Below are 25718 nucleotides of genomic sequence, written 5' to 3' on the forward strand. Positions count from 1 at the left end.
AACCTTCCTCTTCTTGTTGGTCCTCAACATAGGTGAACTCATCTTCCTCTTGGAAGAAGGTGTCTTCCTCAGTGGGATTGTAAGAGTTTATGTCCTCCTGTATGGGGATATAGAACTTCTGGTATTTAGCCCTTGGACTCTCAAGGGGTGCCTCCCTTGGTCTCTTGGGCGCCCTGTCTTCTGGGATGGACATGAACCTATCTAGTTTGTCCATACAGGTCTGGAACCTTTCAAAGGTCCACTGATGTCGGCCAGGACGGTCTGGGAAAGAAAAGGGGGTTTCTTCCTCCTGTAATTGTCTGGTTCTGTCCCATAACGTCGAAGAAAGAGAGCCGTAGCCTTCTTGCTGGCTAGGGCCTTCCGACGGCGTCGGGAACTGACCTGATCTGTTTTCCGGCGCCTTCGGCGTATCTTTAGCCTTGTGCGCGGTTTTCGGCGTTTCACTCGCCGTACGTCTTTGGCCGTCCTTAGATGCTATGCGTGCGAGGCTTTCGGCGATCATTCTCTCTTTCGAGGGATCGGTCACCGTCGCGCTATGGAGCGTCGAGCCTTTGCTCGTCGAGTCCTTGGTCGTCGAGTCCTTGTTGGCAACGTGAGCGCTCTTGCGATGCGTGTCGCCGGAAATTTTGGTGTTAGCGCCCTTATTTTTAGAGTGCCCAGTCGCCTGTCGCGGAAGCGGTGGCGTGGAGGGCTGACGACCCTTACGGTCGGTGGAAGACGTCGGTGGGCCCGGCGTCCCCATTGGCGATATGGCTGTCTTCGTCTTCGACGAATGTGTGCATGGGAGTATGTGCTTTGGTGTTTTTCTCTGTGCGTCCTTGTCGCCGGGGTGTTCATCCCCATAAGCTGGGCGTGAGCCGGGCTTGTCGGGGCCGGGGACGGACGACGACGAGGAGCGTGAACGCTCCTTTGAGAGGTCTACAGCCTCCGTTACGGGGGCCGTGTAGTCACTATCCTTGTCACATTTGGCGGCAGGTGCGAGGAGTCAGGCCTAGACATAGCGTAGGCCGCCCACCTTTTGACCCTGTGGTCCTTTAGAGTTTTGGGCTTTAGTAATTTGCAGGCCGCACAGCCGTCCTCCTGGTGATCGAGGGGTAAGCAACGGTTGCACCGTTTATGCTTATCCTTCCAGGTATATTTACCCTTGCAAAGCGGGCAAAACCTAAATGGCGTCCTCTCCATAGCTGAGGGTAATAGGTGTGACTACGACCTCGAAAGAGAGGGAGGGGAAAGAGAAACGCATTCATAAAGAAAAGAAAGAGACCACAAAGCCCCACTCTCCCTACTGCGTATGGCCGGCGAGGCCAGGCCACGTGTTCGGCAGCGCCGAAGGATCTCCTCCGCTCGTCCTTCCGTCGAAGATCTTGCTCGGCGGAGAAACGGCTCTGCGTCGAGGGAGGGATCTATCGTTATTGGTATTAATAACAAACGACCAAAGGTCGAAGAAACTATTTGGCAATGTCTCTCGAGGAGCTCCGCATAAAGGCGACCAGTAGCTGGGCGGAAAAAAACAATCTGAAGGACCTCGACGCGTGAGGGATTGTGGGTACAACGCACGTCACTATAGAGATAGTGTTACAGACACGCCTTGTCGACGTCCCCTTTTCGACTACGAAAAACAAAATGCAATACTCCGCAGTAACCACTGGATGTCGGACCTATGCACAGCATGTGATTCTAAGCAGATTAACAAACATCAGAAATTAAGATTCCTCCTGTGTCTGCACTGTCTGCCTATGAAGACAGCATCCCACAGCCTTTCTTTCATCTTGTTCTACCCAGATTGCTTTAAGCATCCATGGTCCTCAAAATGGTTCCAGTCGCAGATGATATGGCAGTTAGTCTCCTAAAAACCCTGGCTAAAGATGATTGGGCAGATATTAGGGGAAAGTGCCAGATAGCAACATTGACAGGCATTGACCCTGGCGGTTGTACCTAAAGGTTAGAAGGATCTCAAGAAGACCATGGACCAGAACAAGATGAAGTTCTGGATGTAGCAGGTCTGTTAGCTAGAATAATTGATCTTTCTGAAAGGTGTCTAAATTTGTGAGTTTCCTGATTTCCATGGATCCAATGGGGTTGGGAAACTGTGTGCAGTTTGCTTGCTTGATAATACCACATGGGCTAGATCAGCAGAATGTTGCCAATGGTTATTCCTCAAGATGGACTCTTGAGTTGGCCTCATTGAAGGCCTGCTCAGCAGCTGGAAACCTCCTTTCCGATGATCAATTCACCAAGGATTTGGGGACGATTGTGAATATGTACACAGACCTTGACACAGCACAAGCCTCTATGTCTTTTCCCCTGGCATGTTTTTAGGAATGCCAACGAAGCAAGGGACACTTATTTGGCCATTTCTAAGGTGGATCATTCAGGTCCAAAGGATGTAGAGCGGCATCACAGTACTCGAATGGACGTTACCAGGAATGTTTCCCCTCCTGAAGCCACAGACATTGGGCTAGTCGATAAAGGAACTCCACAGCTCGTTCTATCAACACAGGCGAGAGTACCAGAGTGTCTAGTACCTTCAATGGGTGGGTGTACATCGATGTCAGCGTGAAACGCTGATCAGTTATCAGAGGATGTTTGGGTTCTCCAGTCCGTGCGTGTTACCTAGGGATGTTGAGGGTTTAACTTCAGCTTGAGCTGCCTTGGTCAATCAATGTTTCCAAGGAAGAAATGGAAGTGATAAGTGATGGACAAGGAAGTGACTGTTCCCACCCGGAAAGGGAACTACTCTCTGCATTACAGCATCACAGCGGACTTTTGATCAGTCTTTTGTTAGTGCGCAGGCAGTTTAAAGTGCGCCAAGTAACAAACTTAAGGGAATTCAAGTCCTGTGACATCTAATGCTACTTTAAGGTGGTGGGCATGCATATGCTCTGAGACTTCTTACTGGCGAACAAGTGGCTGCTGCATCTGAACTTCTGGGATGCATACCCAACAATCCTCATTTTCCCTCTGCACAGGTGATTTCTACAGTTTCTACAGTCACTTCTCAAAGTTTACAAGCTATCCTTTGTCTGTGTTGGGATTCTAGAAAGCGGTTTAAGCCTGTCGTGGTGCCCTCATCGCCCAAAGGATCATGATTATCATTTACTTCGACAACATGATCTGCAAATACCAAATGCAAGAGAAACCGAGAACTCCTGTGCATTTAGCCTTGCACACCCTTCAGTACCTCCTTATCAACTGCCAGAAGTAGATTGTGTTGACCCCTTTGAGCAGCTTGGAATTTCTTGGTTTCCAAGTAGACACACTGTCAACAACTTCGATATTGCCATACTGGAAGGTGAAGAGGGAAATCTGTACTGTCCTGCACCTTGGCAAAATTTCCCTCAGAGTGCTAGCTAGGGCGGTTGGTCTGCTACCACCATCGAATCAGGACATCTTGCTAGGTCCCTTGCTGTATATAGGGCCTTCAGCACCTATACATCAGGCATGTACCTCTGGACCTTTCCTATACCCAACTGTTCCCCTGTATTTGCAATCTTTGAAAAAGAGCCACTGCTGGCTGGAACAGCTGGAAGCTTAGAACAGCGTACAGTTTTCAGCTACGCTCTGGATTTTGTGATAGAATCGTATGCTAGCAGGATTGGCTGGGGAGCCATGAGCCACTTCATCTTGACTGGAAGCAAATGGTCTGTGGATGTGCTGGACCTCCATATAAATCGCCTGGAATTTCTGGCAGGTTTGTTCACAATAAGGTCTTTGAGTGGGAAGCATGTGAAGGCCTGCATCCCCCCTCACGATAGATGGACAATGTCTCAGAACTGGTATAACTGGTCAAAGACTTCTGGCATTATTGTACTAAAAGGAAACTGGGTGTGATAACAGACTACCTTCCAGGTATTTTCAAAATAGTAGCAGATTGGCATTCAAGGCACTTTTGAGACCTCTGTCATAGGAGGATGAATCCCTCCCTATTCGAGGACTAGGTTGGGACTGAAGTATGTGAAATACCTGAGGGTATCTCACATAGCGAACCTCGAGAAACCCTTATTCATTCAGGTGGCCAACAAAGGTCTGATCCGCTCAGATCGCAACTCTAGGGGTGAAAGAGCGAGAAAAGCTCATCGAGCTAGGGAAGCCTGGGGTTGTACTCAAGGGAATACGCAGTATTTTACCAGAGGGGGGCTCGATCCTTGAAACCTTCGTAGGCTGTATTACATCTTCCTCCCTTCCTCCTATTAGATCTCTCCAATCCCAACCCGACGTCCCCTCCATATCCGGTAAATACCCTAGGAGCCCAAACCCTGTTGCACTTCAAAACCGCACCTCCCAGAATACCTGTTTTTGTGTTCCCTACCCACATACTCCCAGTCATTCTTTTCCACGCCCCTCTAGTCACTATTTGCCGCACTCATCTGCTCAGACAAAACACTACCAAGCCCACAATTCCCCCTGTTCACTTCATACTAATAATTCTGGTCATTCCTGTGAGCCTCACAAACCCTCCAAAACCCACCCTTCCGAAATCACCAAAAACCCCTCTAATATGAGGGTTGTAACTTCATATAGCACCGTTTTTCCATCCTATCCCGTAGGACAATCTACTCCTCCGCCCTTTTTCGACACCAACACCGTTTTACCCCACGAAAGACAGACTCATAGCGCTGTTTACCTGACATGATCCGACACAAGGGGCAGGCAAAGTCAGGTGATTACTCAAAATCGCACACACCTGACTGCCCCTCCTTTTCTCCACAGGGATAAAAGGTGGAGCAAGAGAACACAGTACGAGCAAGGCAGACTGCATGACGAGACAGCTATACAAGTACGACGGCTCAAGAGGAGGAGAAAGGCAGCGAAAATAGAGCGGCTGGCGAGGAGAGACACGACCTTGCCCGCTTTGACAAAACCCCACAAACCCTCCGCTGAAAGAATCATAAGGCTGAGGACAATAGCCCAAGTGTGCTGCAGCAGATGTCAACGGTACACATAGCTTGTCGATGCTGATGAGCGGGAGCGAGGCAAACTCCAGCTACCGTGGTACCAGCCTTGACTCCAGTTACGAGGAAAGCCAAGCGGTTAATCACTGCCGGTGAGTCGAGGGGAGAGCAGATAAGAACCGAGCTTTGGTGAATGAAAGACGCAAAGTGGCAAGTTGAACTAAGTTCAAAGATCTGTAAAGGTGTTAAATGGGAGACCAGCTGTAGAGGGAACCGGCACCACGTGGGTGCTAACTGGAGAGACTCTGGTCGATCCCAGTCTGAGTAAAACTACAGAAGGCTGTAGGTCAAGTAGGTCAAGCAAAATCCCTGTACAGTAGAAAGCCTTTGATCTGCGAACCATAAAGAAAGCAAGAAAGCAAGGAAAGTGAATCCGGCTACATGAGAAAGCAAGGAAAGTGAATCCTGAATACAATGAAAGTGAATTGTAAAGGTGAAGTTGGCAAGAGTGATGCTGACGAGAAGGGGCAAAGTCTAACGTCCCACGAAACAGTGTTGACAAGAGCGAACCCGGCTGAGGGGTGTCCACTAGAACTGTTTAAAAAGACATTAAGAGCTGTGAAGAAAGGAAAAGCCATAGTGAACCCAGTGGAGGGAGGCTAACAGTCGAGAGGGGTCCGAACCCAAACAAGGGAGATCCAGGCGTTAAATCGATCACCTGAGAATTATGTAGAACAGAACTTTGTGTTTGTTTGTTGTTTTTCTTGAGAAACCCATCATGCCCGCGGGACCAAGAAACCACAACCCCAAAGGCCTTGATATCAATAAGAACTGTTAGAGAATCTAAACCCGGAAGAGGGAGATACGAGGGGTGAAAATCGATCACCCGAGACACCAAGGAACAAGGGTCAGGGCCCAGAAGAGGCGGATCCAGGGGTGGAAAGTGATCTCCCCAAGTAAAACCAGGAGACGAACGTTCATTGTGTTGAAGGAACTTTTGTTTTGTCATTGAATATGTCAGGCCCTCGAAGGCAAGAGACTTTCAAGAGAAACGAGACTTGGCCATCGATGGTCCGGATAGCTGCAGGTAAGGGAGACCCCAAGCCACCGCATCCTGACATATTTGTGAACAATTCTTTCGTTTCTTGAAAACTATCCCACACCCTTTTTGTATTAGTTGTAAGGTTTGGCAATAGGAGTCTTAGTATAGGCCGTTTTTATTTGACACAACGTCACAAGGACGGCCTTATTTTCATTTGATCGTAGACGCCTGCTCCCATCTTAGATTTAGGTTTAGATTAGGCGTTTTTCCAACCTACACCCTTGAACTATGATCACTTGTGTCTGTCTTTACTGTTGCCAGCATGAGTTCCTTACAAGTGTCAGTCTTCAGCACCCACTCTGCACATGGAACCTTGGCACCAAAGCTTTCAGGTCTTGCACCTCTTGGAAGATATTATGAAGGCGTGATTTAGTTTAAACTAAATTATAATTAAAACCAACTGATGAAGTTGTGCTTTCAAAGATTACTCTCCATCAGTGAAGCAATGTTCACCTCTGTATCCAAACAGAATATAGAGGCCCCATAATAATTACAACCGGGCGCACTAATTCTATTTATGACCGCAGAGAGTATTATCCCACCCAACAGCGCAATATAATGGCATTGCTGGTTGACATGTTTATGCTGTCTGCAGCAGCGATTTATAGTTGCTCCCCTAGTCCTCAACCTATGGTGACATTTTTCTTTTAGGCGCTGATCCCTATGCATTGGATCACTTCTGGCCCTTGCAAGTGTTATGTCCTGGTTGCAAGCCGTTGTCTACCTATCGGTCGTTTCATTCAGTCAAGATTGGAACTTGGTTGACCGACCACTGTGCTGGAGGGAGACTTTGTTGGTAGCTGATATATACTTTTTCAAGCCGTGAGTGCCTGGTGCAAAGAAAAAGGGTGTGTCTGGAGCAGGATGAGGTCATCCAGTCAGTACCCTCCTGATTGGATTGAAGACATGTTAGCAAGAGGCTGTTTGAAAAAATATGCAACAATCAAACCCCCCCACCCCCCTCCAGTTTGCAGGGAGATGTAGTGTTTCTCTGTTAATTTACTTGAGCTTTTAATTTAAAGGAAAGTTTGAGAAGCATATGTGGTGAACCAGAAGGAGTCAGAGTAGGACTCAGCATGTTGAAAAGGTTTAATTTCAATAAAAAGAAAAACGCCTATTGCTGAGGGTATTTGCTTACCTAACAAACGAAAGTAAGGGCGCTTGTCAAATGTCCAAATTTAAATAGCCCTCCGTCCAAAACCTATTTCCTATCTGGCCATACCACTTAGAAAAAACATAACAAAAATAGACTATTAATAGCCGCTCCATTCAGGCTTTGCTTGGCCAAACTACTTTGGTTTCCTCGCTAAAAAAGGGTTTTCAAATGTTCAAAGTTCACGATACAGCTCTCCAGCCTCTTTGTGGGTTTTTCATTGCAGGCAATTCTTCAAACACATCCAATACCTTCCATTCTTTGAAGGGAAAGGGGATTTTCTTAGTGCATTCCACCATTTTTTAGTGTTCTTGTGTAGGGTTTGGATAATGTCACCACCTTTTGTGACTTCTGAAAAATTCACCAATGGTGTGACATTTCCTCTTTAGATGCTTTATGCTACTTCAATGAACTTCCTTTATGGGTTAACATTCCACTCACTCACACAGCATTTCTCCCAGTGACCTCACACACTACATGCATTCAGGAAGACCAGATAGAACAGAGATGTAAATGTGTCACATACACACAGGTTATTTTCACTTACTTGTGCCTGTGGATCAAAGCGTTGAAGGCAAGCCCATCTGTCCAACTTGTGGTGAAATTTAGAACGTTGACCTGGCTGTAGGGTCGAGTCGACTGTCGTACCCAGCTGAGCAGAATCTTCTCACTGTTGTTCTGTTGCAAATTTGACATTATGGTCTTCATGACATCTTTCACCTGGAAAGGGTTTACAGATTTTATTGCACTGAGATGGGATACAATTACCAAGGTATATGAACAAACTATTGTGTATGAGCAGCAATGAAATCACAGATTGTGCACTGAAAACAACCTAGAAAGTTCTTCCCACAGACATGTGAATGAGCATTTGAAGACATGTTATTGCTTGAAACAGCTACATTGTAGGATATCACAATGGACAGACTGGTTTGCTTTAGAGCCCCTACCAACCTGCATGACTATCAAAGCAGACTAATGATTAACCTTTTAAAGGGCAAGGATGTGCATTGCTTCGAAGACTGAGGGGCCTTTTAGGGCAACCCTGTAGGTGATTGGGTGCGCTTCTGTTTAGTAATGCATTGGTGTTTCTTAGAATCGCAGGTTAACCAGAGCTCCTGTTTAAATGGGGATGCATATGTGAACATACTGTGCTCGTAATCTTTTGGTACCCAGATGTCGGTGCCTATATTTTGGTGAGCCATAGTGCTTATTTTGGCCAGTCAGTGGTCTCTGATGCTGTAATAAGCAGGACTGTTGGAGTTCTCTAACATGCATATTTGCACTGGCTAAGAGATTATTCTTCAGAGAGTAGAGAGTAGTGGCAGTGTGCACTGCCGAGACACCAGGCCTGGAGAAGAAACTATGCAGGCCTGAGGGTGCTGTAGGATTGGATCCCAAAAGACAGGGTGCCAAAAGGAAGATGGCTGGTGCCATGGATCCAATTGAGCACCTAGGTAGCACCACTGCTGTAGACCAGAAACTAGAACATGGTAAAAGGCTTGCATGAACGCTATGTGTGCATTTCAATCAGTGGAAAATATTCTTGAGAAGACAGTCTTGGCAGGGGGCGTTCCCGTGAGTAGAAGAAAACCCTCATGAATGATGTACAGAGGAAGGACTATTCATGTACATGAACCCACAGTCTCACTAAACTGGCGGGAACTCTGTTCCTAGGTAATGGGGAACTGTGAGGGTGGTGCTGGGTGGAGACATGCTAAACAGTAAAGGGAGGATCGCGTTTACTGCACCAGCATGTTTACCTGCTTTCTGGATGCACACCTCGAATGCATGTCAAGGGCTCGGAACCACAGTAATGCCTCTGCTTTATACAAATATCTAACTGGGGAAGGTTGGAATATCTGAAGAGCGCCATAATGTCACTCATTTCATACACTGGTTATTATTGATCTGAGATTGGAGGATTCCCATAATGTTAAGGGACTGAAGTGAAACCTCCCCCCCCACCCCAGAGCAGCCTGTGAACTCGAAATGTTGTCTTCATACCAGAGAGAGACTTAATATGTCTGTGCTGTGAAATTAATCTAATGAGTCATGTTGAAGATCTGTGAGTGCTGCTGAAGAACCATCTTGAGCTAAACCTAAAGTAGCTCTTCAAGAGAATGAAGCACATTTAGCTGGATATTTGGGCTATAAAACAGTTCTAGGCTAGAGAAATCTGTGTAACCATTAAAAGAAAAAACTAAATTAGTCAGTGACTGAGTGCTGTATAAATGGGCTGACCTTGAAATTATTTAATTGACACCCAGTTACACTCAATTCCAAATATCCCAAAAAGATTAGGATGGGGATACTTCACTTTATTACTACTAGGTTTGCAGAACGAACTGGTGTACAGACAACTAGAGACAGACCAGAATCAAGAACATGTACCCGTTTTGACTAAAGTCTGGTGCTTGTTCCCACAGACGCCAATTCAGGTAAACTCCTAGAAGGCCCAAAACCTTGAACATTGAAGGGATGCGAAATAGAACGCAATATGAAAATCAATGAAAGAAATATATTCACCTACTACAGATTAGTATTGAGCCATTGAGAGAGCACAGAAGAGGGCTGCTTCCAAATACTTGCCATGCCACAAGGGTACAATGATTACATGTGTTGGGCCACTACACACCAAGGTATCCAGCTGCATGGTTAACAGTGATGCTATTTCTAAGATGATCACAAATGTCCCAACCTCTACTACATGTCTGCCTGTTCTTTGACTTACACACTTTGCAATAGCCTTCTCACTTTCCTCAGCAGAAAAGTGGTCAATTCAAGGAAATTACAGTAAATTATATATTTTGCTAAATATATATTTTGCTAAATAACTCGGACTAGAATTAGATTAAGTTGTTCTGGAAAAGAACACTGGGACAAAAGATGCACATTAGTTAAGTAGGTTTAGTGAAGACTTTCTTGGAATAAAAATTCTTTCGTGGGTAAAAAAAAAAAGAAAAAAAAAAAAGACAAGCCACTTGGCGCGCACCCCAGAGTAAAGGTGGTGTGCAATGAACTGGTGAGCTGCTGCCAAGGTTCCAAGGCCCCAGCATCACAAAGCTATAGGCGCAATACAAAGTCAGGCATCACCAAACAGCAGAATGGATGCCACTATTCAAATTGGACATTTCCTGGACTTTACAGAAACCCCATGTAGTGTACACACCTTCCTTCCTCCTTCCATGCACTGCATAACTAATTGAGGGCATGCAGGGAGGCACATTGCTCTTTAAAAGTGCAAATGCTGTCTCTCACAGTTTCCTCCATGCGCCCTTTCTGGGCTTGGTAGAGGAGGCGATACTGCTCTGGTCCAACCCCTCTCTATCCTGAAAACATTCGGAGGAGCTGGCTTTAATTCTTGGGGCCCTGCCCTATGGAACACCATGCCAAAATACCTGGCTGATAAAAGTTAATTGTGTATCTTTAACAACTAAAAACCTTCTTGTTTGATATAGGTTAAGGTAAATTTCTCCCTCTTCCATGCTGCCGTCATTCATTCCTGTATTCCACTTGTGTGTAATTTCGCACCAGTTTTCCTCTTCTGTTGGTTTATAGGATGAATACTGCCCTCTTTTTCGTGTCTTTTTGAATTTTAGGTTTTTTTTGTCGTCTGTCTTTTCTCCCCTCCTGTGTGCACCCTGAGGCCTTGGGGTTAGTGGCGCAATACAAGAAGATAGATAGATAGATAGATAGATAGATAGATAGATAGATAGATAGATAGATAGATAGATAAAGATAGATAGATAAAGATAGATAGATAACCAGTTATAATTGGGGAACATATTGAACCTTTTTTTTAGTACTAAGGACAGAACCGAGCACGGGTTTTACAGGGCCTAGATTCAATGATAGACCACAGGAGAGAGCGAGGTTCGGTCCAGACCACAGAAATTAGGTTCCCCTGTATGGTTAGGTTAAGGTATAGTTCCAGAGCAGCCCTCATGTTTCTGCCTTCCTCCTCTGCAAAACCGGATCACAACTTCTTCCTTCATATGTGCACCTCATCCCAAATCATGGAGTGGGTTGATCATGAGATGGCTGCTTGTGGCAGAACATTTGACAGAAGTATGCCTTTTCGTGGCTTTTGGAATCAGTTCAAAGCTACACAAACACAATACTCGCACATCCTTCCCCAGACATTATACCAACTTGTGTAAAAGCACTAAGTGCAAGAGCACAATTCCTTAAACAGTTACTCCAGAAAGGCAGCATCTCTTTTGCAGTGTAAATAGCTGTGAATAGGTGAGGCAGTACCATCCTGGCTCAAGGCGGCCCGATCAGCCACAGCACAACGCTTTGCAGGGCCATTGGTCTGAGACCCTTCCCTAGCAAGGGGCCGGAGAGACTGAAAGTGTGAGACTGCAGTATTATTGGAAAGTCTATTCTTTCCTACCCACCATCCAAACCCCCTTTCAGTGACTGACATCATACTGCTCTTCACCATTCTGCAGCTGTTGCACTACATTTTAGGCCTACGTGCTGCACTTTTTTTAAATTCATTTTTTTAATGTTTTTTTTATTAGTCTGTTCACAAACTTTTTAAAAAAAGGAAAAGACAAGGAAAGTTCGGTAAAATAAGAAAGGATGAAAGTGGGAAAGGAGCGGATAAAGAAACCATGGAAAAGAGAAAGCAGGAGGAAGACATTTTTTTCCATTTTCCTTCCATCAGGTTCGAAGAGTCGCACTAGGGTTTAGTCACTGTTCATTCGTTGGCCAACTGGGCGTTGTAGTTGTGGTGTCCGATACTTTGTTTGCCCTCAGGTCTCAGTAATCTCTTTTCTAACGCTTCCAAAAAGAAAACCAGAGCGTAGACTAGTTTCCTATCCGCTACGTCAGACATCCTCTTCCACCAATCTTCCGCAGATAGACACGTTTAGCCTCCAATAGTTTCCCCATCAGAAGAGTTCTTGTTTCTGATAGTTTTGGGCAGAAAAGAGTCAGATGTTTTAGTGTCTCATTTTCACAGTTACAGAATCTGCACGGATAGACCGGCTTCGGAAAGAGTTGACGTAGATTTAAACGTTCCTTGGTTAGAAAGAGGTTCATTCGAAATTTCATGTAAATTCTTTGCTTTTTTGCACAGGGAATAATTCCAAGTATCTCGGGATTGATCCGCAAGCTCTTGCTTCAGGTGCTGCTAGGTTCATACGTCGATGGGCTTTTCGGGTGTCGCAGGTTTCACACCAGTCTGCTTCCCACAGTTTCTTTTTGACTTTGTTCGGATTCTGTAACAACGTTTCTTTGTCTGAATTCACTTGTTCTAAGAGAACTTGATATCTAAACTCCCATTCATCCTGGACTGAGTCTGAGAATGGTTTACCTTCCATTCGTTTCAAGATGTTAAATTGGGGAAGGTCTTCAGTGCCAATGATCTTTCTATAGAGAGAGAGAGAGAGAGAGAGAGAGAGAGAGAGAGAGAGAGTGTTCCACGTTACTATGGCATTAATGGAAGTCAGCCCTAGTTCATAGCGAGTGCAGGCAGTGGGAGACCCTTTCGGCAAGTGAAGGATTCCATTCCAATAAGTGCTCTCACACCACAACCATGTCTTGTGGGCGCATACCAGCATAGCCTCCGCTCCAAAGTTTAAGGATGGAACCACCTTAGCCTTATAATATTCAAGAGCTGGGTTTATGGAAAATGTTCTGCATTTCTTATTTATCATGCACCTTGAACTGTTAAAAGTTTACATTTTCTTTTGATCCTTTGAACAATTGGTTCATCATTTAATGGGAGCTAAGCAGGGCCCTCAGATACGGTACCTGACTAACACAATTTATCAGTTTTCCTCCAACATCCCATTTGAATTTCTTTCTTCTTGATGATGTTGTACCGGTTAGACTTTGAAGCACAAGTATCTCGGTTTTCGCAGAATTGATCTCCAGACCGTTTTTCGCAGTATAGTGCTCCAACGCCCTCAGTTTTCTTTGTAGGCCAACCGGCGTTGCATCAATAAGAACTATCGTCGGCGTATAAGATGTGCCCAATGTGAGAACCGTTGATCTTTGGCGGGAAGGCTCTAAATTCACCTAGGTCTTTCTGGACGTCATAGATGAAAAAGTTAAATAGGGTTGATCTCAATGGGCAACCCTGCTTCACACCTCTTGAGGTCTTTCTTGCTGTAGACAAACAACCCTTCTGGTCCAATCTAATGTTCACCGTTGTTTCAGAGTATAATTCTTGTACTGCTTTCATTAGGCTCGGTGGACATTTATGGTCTTTCATTTTAGTTCAAAGCAAATCTCGGTCGACGCTGTCGAAGGCGTGAGCCAAGTCGACGAAGGCTAGCTAAATCTTTGTTTTTTTCTTTATCGCCTCCATTTTCAGGATATTTAAGATGAAAAGATTGAGCGAACATCCAACACCCCTTGAAAAGCCAGTTTGGCGAATGTCTATAGACTCTACTTCCTTAATCCAAGCTGTTAAATGGTTTAGGACTTGAGATGCGAAGATTTTCCCGATCACATCGAGTAGGGCTATAAGTCTAAAGTTTTTGGGGTCAGAGCGTAAGCCTTTTTTGAAAATCGGCACTATCAGTGCACTCTTCTATGTTTGAGGGAGTCTTCCTTCTTTTATGATGTTGCGAAAAAGGTTATGACAGAAGTCTGCCCATTGTTCTGGGTTTTGCTTTAGCATCCAGTTGGTCAGTCCGTCAGGGCCAGGCGCTCTGGACAGGCTTAGTCTTTTGATATTTTTCAGGATATCGTCTTCAGAAATCTTAAAGTTCCAAGGGCCTGGATGTTCCAGGCTTTGTTGACGATCCTTTTGTTGGTTCATAAATAGCTCCATGTAGTGAGTGATCCACTGGGCCTCCGTGACCAGGGAGGCCTGCAGTGAGCCTTGACTAGCTTCTGTGTTGTTTATTAGGGACCAAAAGAATATTGAATTTCTTTGTGTCACACTCTTAATCATCACCTCGGCATCGTTTTGTAAGATTACTTTTTTATGCCCCCGCAGCCATGCTTTGTACGATGTTTGGGCTTTTTTTGTTACGAACAAGCAGCTTTGTGTGGAAAGTTTCTTGGCATTTCTTAAGGTTTTTCTCAACACCCTTTTTCTGACTACTATTTCAGGGTCGTAGGTGTGATGACGAAACCCTTTTTTTTGCGGGCCAAGATTATATTCATTGTATTTCTCCAATAATCTTGGATATTCAATTTGATCCCATAATGTGCTATCATTATTAGCCTCTAGTGTTGATGCAATGTCAATGATTTTTTTCCCTGTTGATACGGTCTCTGTTTCGGCCTGGCATCACGCTTATCTTTGCGTTCCAGGATTCTTTTTCTACGCACCCCGGCCCACAGATTTGGATGGTCACTAAATTATGGTCACTCTGTTCCATGGAGATCACTACAAGTTGAGATATTTCTTCCACATTGGCACTTGATATGTAGAAATAGACCAGGATCGAGGCTTTGGGCCCTTGTGTCCATGTTACGGCGGGAGGGATATCTCCTCTGATGTTTCCATTTAATAAGGTTAGTTCACGATCCTCCATCTCATCATTCCATGCTGTTTTGCTTTGATATGGGTCTTTCGCTTTTCTGTTTAATTTGATTTTCAATTTAGTGTCCGTTTTCAACTTTACACATTCCATGTTTAGATCTCCGCATGTAATTATGTTGGGAGCTGCACAGGTCTCCATTATGCTTTCAATTGAGTCACAGATTAGTTTGAGAAACTCTGATTCGTCTGTGGCGTCATGCTGAAAGTATATGTTTATGATGTGTAGGGTTCATTGCTTCATGAGCAGGGCTTTCATTTAGTTCGATGGAGTCTGCAGGTATGCAGGTATGAAGGATTTGCGGATTTTGTTATTTTCAGGTTTTTAGATTTTTTCGCCATTATTATCAATCCTGCCATCGGTCTGCCCATTCTTTGCTTGATCGCTGGGTTCAGAACTATTTCAAAGCCTTCAGCACAAGGCAATTCTTGAAGCCAGGTTTCTTGAAGACAAATTACGTCCAGCTTCTCAGATCTTGGGACGATTTTCCAAATAGATGGTTGAAACCTCTCGTGTTCCAGGATCCCATCTGAATTTGTTGTACGGTCTTTTCGGATTGGCATTACAGGTCCTCGCAGTTGTTTAGGGACCCTGGCAGCCAACTCCAGCTTTCCTGGATGATACCAACATTTTCAACTCTACAATCTTTATCACTACTGTTTGTTTCATTCCGGTTGTTCTTCATAGTGATTTTAATTAATTTCATGGGACTTCCCCGGGGAATGGGATCGGGGTGTGAGGTATTGGACGACACAACCTTTTCATTAGTCTGGAACGGTCTAACAAGGACCCGCAATGAGTTCTCTGACTGAGCCCTCAAAGTTAGGATCCTTTTTGCGCTTCCGTTTCAGCTTAGGCGGTTGATCTTTTGTGATCCTAGTTTTGGTGACGCCGACTTCTTTGAGGTCAAAGCCTAAGGAATTTAGCTCTGAGGCGCAGTTCAGGATCAAGTTGTAAATGCATCTCGAGGGTATGTGCAGAAGGACTATCTGTTACAGACTCGTCTACAAAAGGAACAAGTTACTTACCTGTAACTGTTGTTCTCCAGCATGGGTCTGGCATGGATTCACACGCTCATGAATATTCCCCGTCGTCAGGCTGGGAATCCTCGGTAAAGGAAAAATCAGTACCAGTTTCGTTTCTGATCTATCTTTCTTAGTAGTAACCAATCACTGGTCTCTGGGTCATCCTGCCCCCAGCCAATGACTGCCCTCTACCTAAGCCCCTCCCCTGGCAGCCATCCTCAGATTTGGTAGCACGTGAAATGGCAGTATGAGAAAGTGAAGAGCCGCAGAGGGGTAGGAGGGACGGTTCGCATGTGAATCCATGCCAGACCCAAGCTGGAGAGCAACAGTTACAGGTAAGTAACTTGTTCCTTCTCCAGCATGGGGTCTGGCATGGATTTACATGCTCATGAATTAAGAATACATAGCAGTACACACATGCACAACCACGAGAGGTGGCAAAGGCACAACATCAAGCGTTACATAGACTCAACATTAAGTAACTCTTACCTCCTCACCAGGCCCACCTTCAGGCGACCAGGTTGCGCAGCACTGCTTGGCCAACCTGGACTCCTCTCTGGAGTCCCGATCGACGCAGTAGAATCTCGTGAAGGTGTGCGTCGACCTCCACGTAGCAGCCCTGCAGATGTCCAGCAGGGGCACACCAGACAAGAACGCCGTAGTAGCAGCGATCGCTCTGGTCGAATGGGCTCTCGGACGGCCGAACAACTGTCGGTTTGCCAACCGATGACAGTGCATGATGCAGCCAGAGAACCATCTGGAAATGAAAGCCTTCGAGAGGGCCTTCCCTTGGTTCACAGGTCCAAAGTTCACAAAAAGCTGTGATGTCTTCCGAAAACTCTTTGTGCGGTCCACGTAGAAATTCAGCGCGCTAGCTACATCCAGCGAGTGTAAAGTCCTCTCGGCCGGCGACGAAGGCGATGGGAAGAAAACTGGTAACACCAAGGGCTCGTTGAGGTGCAAGTCCGACGGCACCTTGGGCATGAAGGAGGGGTGCGTCCTCAGCACCACCCTAGTCTCGTGGAAAGTCAAATACGGAGGCTTGCAGGATAGGGCCTGGATCTCTCCCACCCGTCGTGCGGAGGTGATGGCCACAAGAAACGCTGTTTTCCACAACAGGAACTTCAACGTTGCCGAGTGCAGAGGCTCACCTTCAGCCTTCACCGGCGGGAATGATAGGAACAGTCCTTTCATAAATTCCTTAACCAGTCGATGAGACCACAGGGATGATCTTCCCATAGTTCTGGTGTATCGGGAAATCGCTGCCAGATGGATCTTGATGGAAGCATGAGCTAGCCCTGCCTTGGCCAGCGACAGCAGGTACAGCAGCACTTGAGGGGCCGTAATTCGCAGAGGGTTAATCTTCTGTGCACGGCACCAGACAAATAAGCTCTTCCACTTGTGTCCGTAGCACTTGAGAGTTGAGGACGCCCTGGCCTTTGAAAGCACCTCCTTGCAGTCCGCCGGGATATCGTACCCTTCAAACTCTAATGCTGCAGGAGCCAGGCCTGCAAGTTCTGCGACTCCGGGTCGTGATGGAGGATGGCGCCTCCTTCTCTGGGGAGAAGATCTGCGTCCGTCGACAGTCTGACTGGGGGGGGGGCGCTGACAAGTCCAGAAGGTCCGGGAACCAGATGTGTCTCGGCCACGCCGGTGCGACGAGGATCATCCTGCACCGGGACCGCTAGAGTTGGTTGATGAGTCGCAGCAGCAAAGGCAACGGAGGGAACGCATACAGGAACAGGCCGTCTCAGGGGAATGAGAAAGCATCGCCCATGCTGCTCGGCTGGGGAAACCTGCTGGCGAACCTCTGGCACGTGGAATTCGTCGTCGTCGCAAACAGGTCGATCTGGGGTTTGCCCCATCATTGCAAAAGTCGATCCACTTGATCCTGACGCAGTTCCCACTCGTGGCACGAGCGCAGCTCCCTACTGAGTGAGTCAGCGATGGTGTTCTTTATTCCTGCCAGATGGAAGGGCACCAGAAACATCCCCTGGGCGACTGCCCAGTGCCACAAATCCTGGGCCTCCTTGGACAGGTCTGGGGATCTGGTGCCTCCCTGCTTCCTGATGTAGAACATTGTGGTGGTGTTGTCGGTGAAGATCCTCACCACCTTGCCCTTGAGGGACGGGAGAAACGACCTGAGGGCCCAGAACACTGCTCGGAGCTCCATGATGTTGATGTGGAGTGACCTCTCCTCCGGGAGCCAAAGGCCTCTTGCGTGCAGATCTACGGTGTGCGCTCCCCATACCTCCAGTGAGGCGTCCGTCGTCACCGTCTCCTGATGTGCCGGGGTCTGAAAGTCCTTGCGCACCGCGAGATGCGCATGGGTGCCCCACCATCAAATCGCTAGGCGCAAAGCCTCGTTGAGCGGGATCCTGTCTTCGAAGCTGCCCGTCGCTTGTATCCAACGGGCATCGAGGAACTCTTGTAGAGGACGCATCCGTAGCCTGCACAGGCGCACCAGGTAGATGCATGAGGACATCATTCCGAGCAGGGACAGGATGGATCTCACCTTGGCCACGTCCGTGGCCAGCAGGCACTGCACCTTGCCCAAGATGGCCTTCGTCCTGTCCTCCGACGGAGAAGCCAATCGCGCTACTTTATCGAGCTTGGCTCCCAGAAACAGTGTGACCTGCGACGGAACCAGATGGGATTTCAAGTAGTTGATGGAGAATTCCAGATCCGTGAGCAGTTGCATAGACTTCGCTGTGTGTTCGACAGCAAGTTCTCTTGTCCTTGCACTGATGAGCCAATCATCCATGTAGAAGCAAACGTAGATCCCATGCAGGTGCAGCCGCACCGCAACTGGTGCTAGGCACATGGTAAATACCCTGGGCGCCGACTTCAATCCAAATGGCAGGGCCTTGAATTGGTAGTGCCACCCTTGGACTACGAATCTGAGAAACTTTCGGTGTACTTTTAGAATGGGGATGTGGAAGTAAGCATCCTCAATGTCCAGCGACGATAGGAAGTCGCCTTCCTCCAGCTGTCCCAGCATGTGCTGGAGGTTAACCATCCTGAACTTTTGGGCCTTGATGTATGTGTTTAACCGACGCAGGTCCAGGATGGGGCGCCAACCGCCTGTCTTCTTTCTGACGAGGAAGTACCTCGAGTATACTCCGGAGCCTCGGAGCCTCTTCGGGCACCTTTCTTGAGCATCGCCCTTACTTCTAACAGCAGTTGAGGGACGTGATTTTCCTTCCTGGCCACGGGAGGAATGCGGGGCACTTCTTTAGAAATTCGAGAGTGTGCCCGTGGGCCAGGGCATCCAGCACCCAACGGTCGGTGGAGATGGACTCCCACACGCTGACGAACTTCGCCAGCCAGCCTCCCACCGGGGTGCTCAGGTGGGGGCCCGACGCTACGGTCGGTTCAGTCCTGCTTGGCGGCGGCCTTGCCGCCTTGGCCTCCTTGGCAACGAGATCCTCCTGACTTGCCGCCTCCTCTGTAGGCCTCCTGCGACGAGGAGCGGGCCGCTTGGCGGTACTTCTGGGAGCCACCGCCGGATCCCTTGGAGGCACCCTGTCTGCCCCCGGCATTCCGAAAGGGTGGCCGTCGTTGCTGCAAAACTCACAAGGCCCGAGCCGTCTCTGCGTCGGTCTTGATGGCTTGAAGTGACTCATACACTGTTTTTCCAAACAGGTTGTTCCTGTCGAAGGGCATGTCCAAAACTCTGGTTTGCACGTCCTGGTGGAAATCTGTTGCCTTGAGCCATCCCCGCCGTCGAAGGCAAACACCGTTGCCCAACTGGCGGAACCCGGTGTCAGCGATGTCCGTGGCCACCGTTATGGCGTGGTCTGACGCCACCTCACCTTCCTGCAGGATCTCCAGGGCCTCCGCCCTCTTGTCGTCTGGTAGGAAGTCCAGCAGGGGAGCGATCTTGTACCACAGCTCCCCGTCGTAGCGGGCCACAACCACTAGGGTGTTGGCCGCCTTAATGGTCGTCGCTGCAGACGAGATGACTCGTCGTCCCATGGCGCCCAGTCTCTTTCCCTCGCCGTCAGGTGGGGAGGTTGAAGTTGAGGCCGTCGCCCCCACCGCTTTCTTCTTGGCCGCCGCTGAGACGACCGAATCCGGGCTTGGCTGTGCCCTAAGGCACAAAGGGGCAGAATCGGGGACCCGGTACTTCTTCTCGTACCGATCCCTCTTGGCAGGCGTCGCGGATCGGTTCTTCGGGAGAGCAAGTGCTTCCTCCCAGATATCGTCAATCAACGGCACCGCGAGGACCGTCTTCCTCTTGGCCTCGCGCTGCTGAGAGGAAGCCTTCCTTCTGTTCTTCGGGGCAGAGCTGGAAAAGCTCAGATGCCCTGGCAATCATGGCGTGTGAAGAGCCAATTTCGTCGGGCGGGGATGCCCAAGGGAGTGGTGATGGAAAGCCCATCCCGTCGTCACCACTGTCGTCATCCGTCCCTGTCGTGGCCGTATCTGTTCCCGTGTCATCCCTAGGATCAGGGGAAGGAGATGAAGGCCGAGCGGGCCGCAGGGGCTGGAAAGGCGGGGGGTGAACTCTCCTGGAGGGCTTCCCGACGCGCCCGGTTCTTCTGGGTCGTCCGTTGGGGTTAGAGGCAACCGCGTCCTTATCTACGTGCATAAGGTTTGGATTGCCATCAAAATGGCCCCGAGTTGTCCTGAGGCTCGGGCACTGGCTGTGACGGGCGCGAAGGTAGCTCCTCCTCCACGGGAGGCTCATCGGCGCCACCATCGCCCTCTTCATCTGCCTCCTCGGCGTTCCTCCCGTGGGACCGGACCTCCTCGAACCTCTTGTTGAGGCCCTTCACGACTTCCACCAGTGTAACGCTCACCTGATTCTCGCAGAGGCGCCGGTCTTGACTGGGCGACTACCGTATCTTCAAAGGTGATGTGTAGCACCCGGTTGGCTCTTTGGGCTGGACCTCTGTGCACTGTATGCCTGACGTGTAGAGTAAGATGTCTTAGGTAAGTGAATGCCGAGCTCTCCATCTGCCTCGGGGCAGGGTGCTGTAACCAGTTTCTTCACTGGATAGGTAGCGCAGGCCTCTTGACTTCAGAGGACTGCTGTCCGTCGTTTACTGCACGAACGGTAAGTTTCGAGTCATTCAAATGTCTTTAAAGTCTTTAGTAATGATGTCTCTTGTTTTGCAGGGTTCCGGCGATGGCGGATGACGGGCTGAAGTGAGTTGAAGATTGAGCCCGTGTGATGAATAGAAGCGCCTGGAAGCACGTAAGTAAGCGCTTGTTGCCTGCTTCACTATGCGGTCTAACTGTCTTTTTATTTTGCAGGTACGAGTTCGGAGCGGCTGCAGGGTGCCGGAATACCCACTGGATTAGATGTGGAAAGGAGTAATGGCACGTGAGTATTAAAGTTCCCCAATGTCTTTAAACGCACCTTGTTTTGTCTTTCAGATGCGGGATGCAGCGCCGAAGACCTCCGGAGCGCACGAAGAGTAGGTAAGCCTTTGCCTTTCAGATGCCGGAATGCTAACCTGTTCTTTCTTGTCTTTATAGGTGTTGCTGAAGACTGGATTCAGGATGGTAAGCCTTTGCCTTTCAGATGCCGGAATGCTAACCTGTTCTTTCTTGTCTTTATAGGTGTTGCTGAAGACTGGATTCAGGATGGTAAGCCTTTTTCCTTAGGCCCAGGACCGGATGCAGAAGACACAATGAGCGTTCTGCTGCAGAGGTTGCAGAATAACGCAAAGCAAGATTCATCCACCGGGTGTGGTTTAAATAGCCTCCTGTAGTGCTTAGATGTCTCCTTCCACAGCCACGCCTAAGTAAGAAAAGAGTTCCTGGTAAGAAAAGAGTTCCTGCCTTCCAGAAGAGTTCCAGTGTTCTGAATCTAGGGAGTGGCTCCAGCCCCACCCAACAGGAAAAGTAGTTCCAAACAGAAGAGGATCAGAGGCTCAACTGGCAGGCAAGTAAGCAGCATGGTCTGCTGAAGGTAAGTCCACCCAAGCATTATGAGCCCGGCGCTTCCAGCGCTGGGACTGGGCATATTTATGAGCCTGGTGCCACTGGCGCCAGGACTGGGTCCAAAAGGTCCCAATTGGGACTGGTTGGCACTCGGAACCTGGGTTATGGATCTGCTTCCAAGGGAGTTGGGAAAACCCTGACCTTTTGGAAGCAGAGATCATGACAACCAGCTCCTCCTCAGAGGCTGTATCCGTGTCCGTAACGGTCACCGCCCCCCCCACTCTTTTTCCACCGGGTTCTTCACGGGGGTTTTATCGATGGGCTGAAAAGAGGATTCCCTCCGTGGTGGCAGGGAAACACTGGGCCCCGAGGTCACCTCCACTGGCGTAGCCTCCACGACTCCCTCGATAGAGGCCGTAGCCGGGTGAATCAAGGCCTTCACCACCTTGGGCACGCTTGAGGCCTTCACCTTGGGGGGGGGCAAGGGTCACCGCCTCGCTTCCCCTCGGCTGATTCCTTAGGGATCGACAGGGCGTCTCCAGAAGCTTATACGGGTTCTCAGATTTTCTCTTCCCCGAGCCAGAGCGTTGGCTCGTGGTTGATGCCGTTGGTGAAAGTGCGCCCTGCCTGGCAGCCGAGGAGCCCAACCCTTCAGCGCTCCCGGTGCCCGTGGACTTGCAGTGCTTTGCCTTCTGTTGGGCCCCCGTCACCGGGGCGCCCTCACAGGACTTAGAAGACCGCTCGGACGACTTCTTCTCACCTGCTGGGCCCTTCTCCAGCCAGCTGGCGTGGCGGATCCGACGATCCCTCATACTCTGTTCCGACAAGTTCTTGCAAAACGCAGTCCTTTTCCACGTGCATTTTGTATTCGTGAAGGCAGTAGAATCATCTTGAATGCTCATCCTCCTTGAAAACATTCTCTAATCCGCATCCAGGGCAGTTCCTGAACAGCTTGGATCCGGGTGTCGAGCTTCCCTTGTCGTGGGCCATGTCCACGAGGTAGGCCTCAGATCTTCTGGAATCCTCCAAGAAGCGTAACTCGACAAAACTTTGCCCTTGAGGGGCATAGAAAATTCCGAAACGGGTCCCCCGTTGATCAGAAGTAGAAACGGTGGAGCTTGAGGCTCGATTGACCGAAATAATTAGATTAAACCCCTTGAAAAAACGCAAAACGCAGTAAAAGCTTGAGAGCTACAGCACGAGGACTCCCAACACTTGAACGTGCGGTAAAAATCTTAGGATGGCTACCAGGGGAGGGGCTTAGGTAGAGGGCAGTCATTGGCTGCAGGCAGTATGACCCAGAGAACAGTAATTGGTTACTACTGAGAAAGACAGATCAGAAACGAAACTGATACAGATTGTTTCTTTACTGAGGATTCCCAGCCTGACGACGGGGAATATTCATGAGCATGTGAATCCATGCCAGACCCCATGCTGGAGAATTCAACAATTTTTATGTCATTAGTAGCAACTGTACGTAATTTTGGTATGTGGCCGAGCAGCTGGAGCACGTTACGCCTGTTCAAGATAAGAAGGTCACCCGATCTAAATAGTCTCTCGATCAAAAGACGATTTTCAGTTGATGTACTGGGACTCTTACTCTTAGTTGACTGTGCTACGCTTGCTCGTGGCCGCGTATCATTTCTCCAACCTTGAGAGAGATTAATTTGAGGGGTAGCAGGATGATTGATATTTTCAGGATGGTCCGCTGTGCATTTCCTTCCTGATTCAAAAGGTAATCTTTTGTTTTCCTTCACTGTGACATTCGTTTTGGAGTTTTGTTGGGACCGCTACGAGCTCCGTTTTCTTCAGGACTCTGGCTCTTTTTTCTGCGATTGTCATGAATCCGTTTTGTCCTCCACAATTTGGGTAAGCATCTTTTGGCTTTTCGAGTGGGGGGACTTGAAAAAGCACATTTTCTTTACAGGGCTACCCAAATCACGCTTGTCCTAGGGAGTGTGGGCGGAGGAGTGTTCAGGGTCCTCATCTGGAATATGGACGATGTCCTCTTCTCCAATGATTTCGTTATCAGTAGATTCTCTATCCGAATCAGCCTCGTATGTAGACAGGTTAGCCAAATGTTCGATCACTTGCTTGTCCTCCTTGTTTTGATTTGTTAATTCATCTGTGGTATTTGAGTATTTAGTGGGACTTTCACCCCGGCCTTTGGATTTTTAACTGCTAAATCCAACAGGATTTTTTGTTTTTCTTATTTGTTTTGTGCTTTGAGGGGGTCCGCTTTTTTCACAGCTGCTCCAGGTTTTTGCTTTTCAAAGATGGAAAAAGTCGGCTTTATCAGCGCGCTCCTGTCGTCGCTGGCGTTTGGAGCAGCCTTGTCGGGAGTTGGAGAACCCTCAGCGTTTGCAGGCTGAGGGGCGACTACAGGGATGTCACACGGCACGTCGATTGCTGAAGGGTCGTCCTCCAAACAGGTTATTTCATCTTCCTGCAGCATCGCCACGTTTTGATACTTTGAAGGAGGGAGATCATTAACATCTTCAGGCTGGCAGCTCGCCAATTCTGGTTCTTTTAGGGGTCTGTTACCACCAATCGGATCGGAATTGGGGCGCAAAAAACCATCTTCTCTGGACAGTTCATCGGAGTGAGTGAGCTGGGTTTTGCCGCTTTGTCCACTTGAGTGGTCAACGCTCTTTGTTTGTTGTTTTTGTAAAATCAAGAGAGCTTCTCTGGCAACTTCTGCCAGGAACCGTTTGTCTTCAGAGTTGTTCTTCAATTGGTCTCTCAGTAGAGTGTTTAGCATTTCGTTTTTCTTGAGGCGGTTGGCTTCCTTCTATTTCAATTATTTTAGACTTTATTGTCCCGAGAATGCTATTTTGATCTCGGCAGGCTTCATTCAGGTGCTCATAAATTTTTAGCAAGAGAGCCACTGTGATCATCAATTCAGAAGTCAAGTTTGGCCGCAATTCATTACTTGCTCAACAAGATTTGTGCAAGACTCCCGATCGTTGACTGGTTGAGATCCGTTTTGTCGTCTGGACACTGGGCAGCGGATTTATGAAAATCACGTTCCATAAAGGAGGATTCAGACGGTCCTTCGCCAGAGGATTCCTCGGAAGTGGATGAGCTCTGGTTACATGTTGGGCTTATTTTGCCTTTAGATTTTAGAACTGAGCTTGTTGAGTTTATCTCGTTACACGGTAATCTTTCTTGAGAACATGATAGAAAACATATCGCAAAGGGGTCGAGTTTCCTTCTTTTGGGTGGAATGTTTGATTGACTCTGGCTAGCAGGAAAGTTGAAATTGGAGGGCAAGCGAGCTGGGTTGTCCCCGAGTCCCAGCCCTCCTGCTTCTTTAGGTTCATGTTCTTGTGTCTTATGTTTGGATTTCGTATTGATAGAAATTGAGGCATTTATTTCTTTCAAATGTTTTAATAGCTATCTGCCACCATAAGTGAGTTGCGACGTTCAGGTTTTTTAGGACAGTCTGGGCTTTCCTTCAAGGGGCGCGACTCACATGCATCAAGACAGGCAGCGCAGAAGTAGTTTGATTTAGGTGACAACACAGCAGGGTACAGCGTAGCCTTTGGGCCGGTCGGAGTCATCAACAAGGGTGGGGGAACATCAGCGGCAGCCTCCGTGTTGATTTCCAGGACCGGTTTGATCACTTCCATTTTGTTCAGGCTTGCGGTTTTTAATTGCAGCTTTGGGATCAGAAATGGCGCGACTTCCTTACTAACGTGGCGCTCTTGTATGAGTTTTGTCACGATGTGCCATGTTAAGTTATTTAAGGTAGGGATCGGAATTACACAGTGGGGGCTATTGCAGTACACAATTCCGGCCTCATTTGTTTTCTTTGAGTTTTTGTATTTTTCGCCGTGGAGAAGCGTAAGAAAAGGGTCGGAGTCACTGAGCCAGCAATCCCATTTTCTGTTGTCAAAGAGCTTTACGGAGTCAGATAGAAGCTCCTTTATTTCGGGTTTCGAAGAGGGTTTGTCAAACATGTGAACTGACACTCGGACACAAAGTGCCAGTTTGAACAGTCAGGTTAGTGATACAAGGATTGGGAGGGGTGACAGGCAGTTCACACGCTAAGGGAGTCCGACGAGATACTTTGAGTGGTTCCATTTCAGTAAACAAGACTGACTAAAAACATTGGTGAAGTTTAGGGCAAGGCTCTCG

At 48.1% G+C, this 25718-nt stretch overlaps 1 protein-coding gene across 5 annotated transcripts in view; it reads right to left on the reverse strand.

The window, feature by feature from the left end:
• UTRN (utrophin) overlaps positions 1–25718 on the reverse strand; it is a 2010688-nt gene that overhangs the window by 1621592 nt on the left and 363378 nt on the right. For all 5 annotated transcript variants that reach the window (XM_069606729.1, XM_069606726.1, XM_069606725.1 and 2 more), the window contains one exon: positions 7695–7867. In XM_069606729.1, the coding sequence (XP_069462830.1) occupies positions 7695–7867 (173 nt within the window). The remainder of the gene's footprint in view (positions 1–7694; positions 7868–25718) is intronic.

Source organism: Ambystoma mexicanum, chromosome 4p, assembly GCF_040938575.1.
Source record: "Ambystoma mexicanum isolate Mex_15411 chromosome 4p, UKY_AmexF1_1, whole genome shotgun sequence".
Taxonomy (NCBI): Eukaryota; Metazoa; Chordata; class Amphibia; order Caudata; family Ambystomatidae; genus Ambystoma; species Ambystoma mexicanum.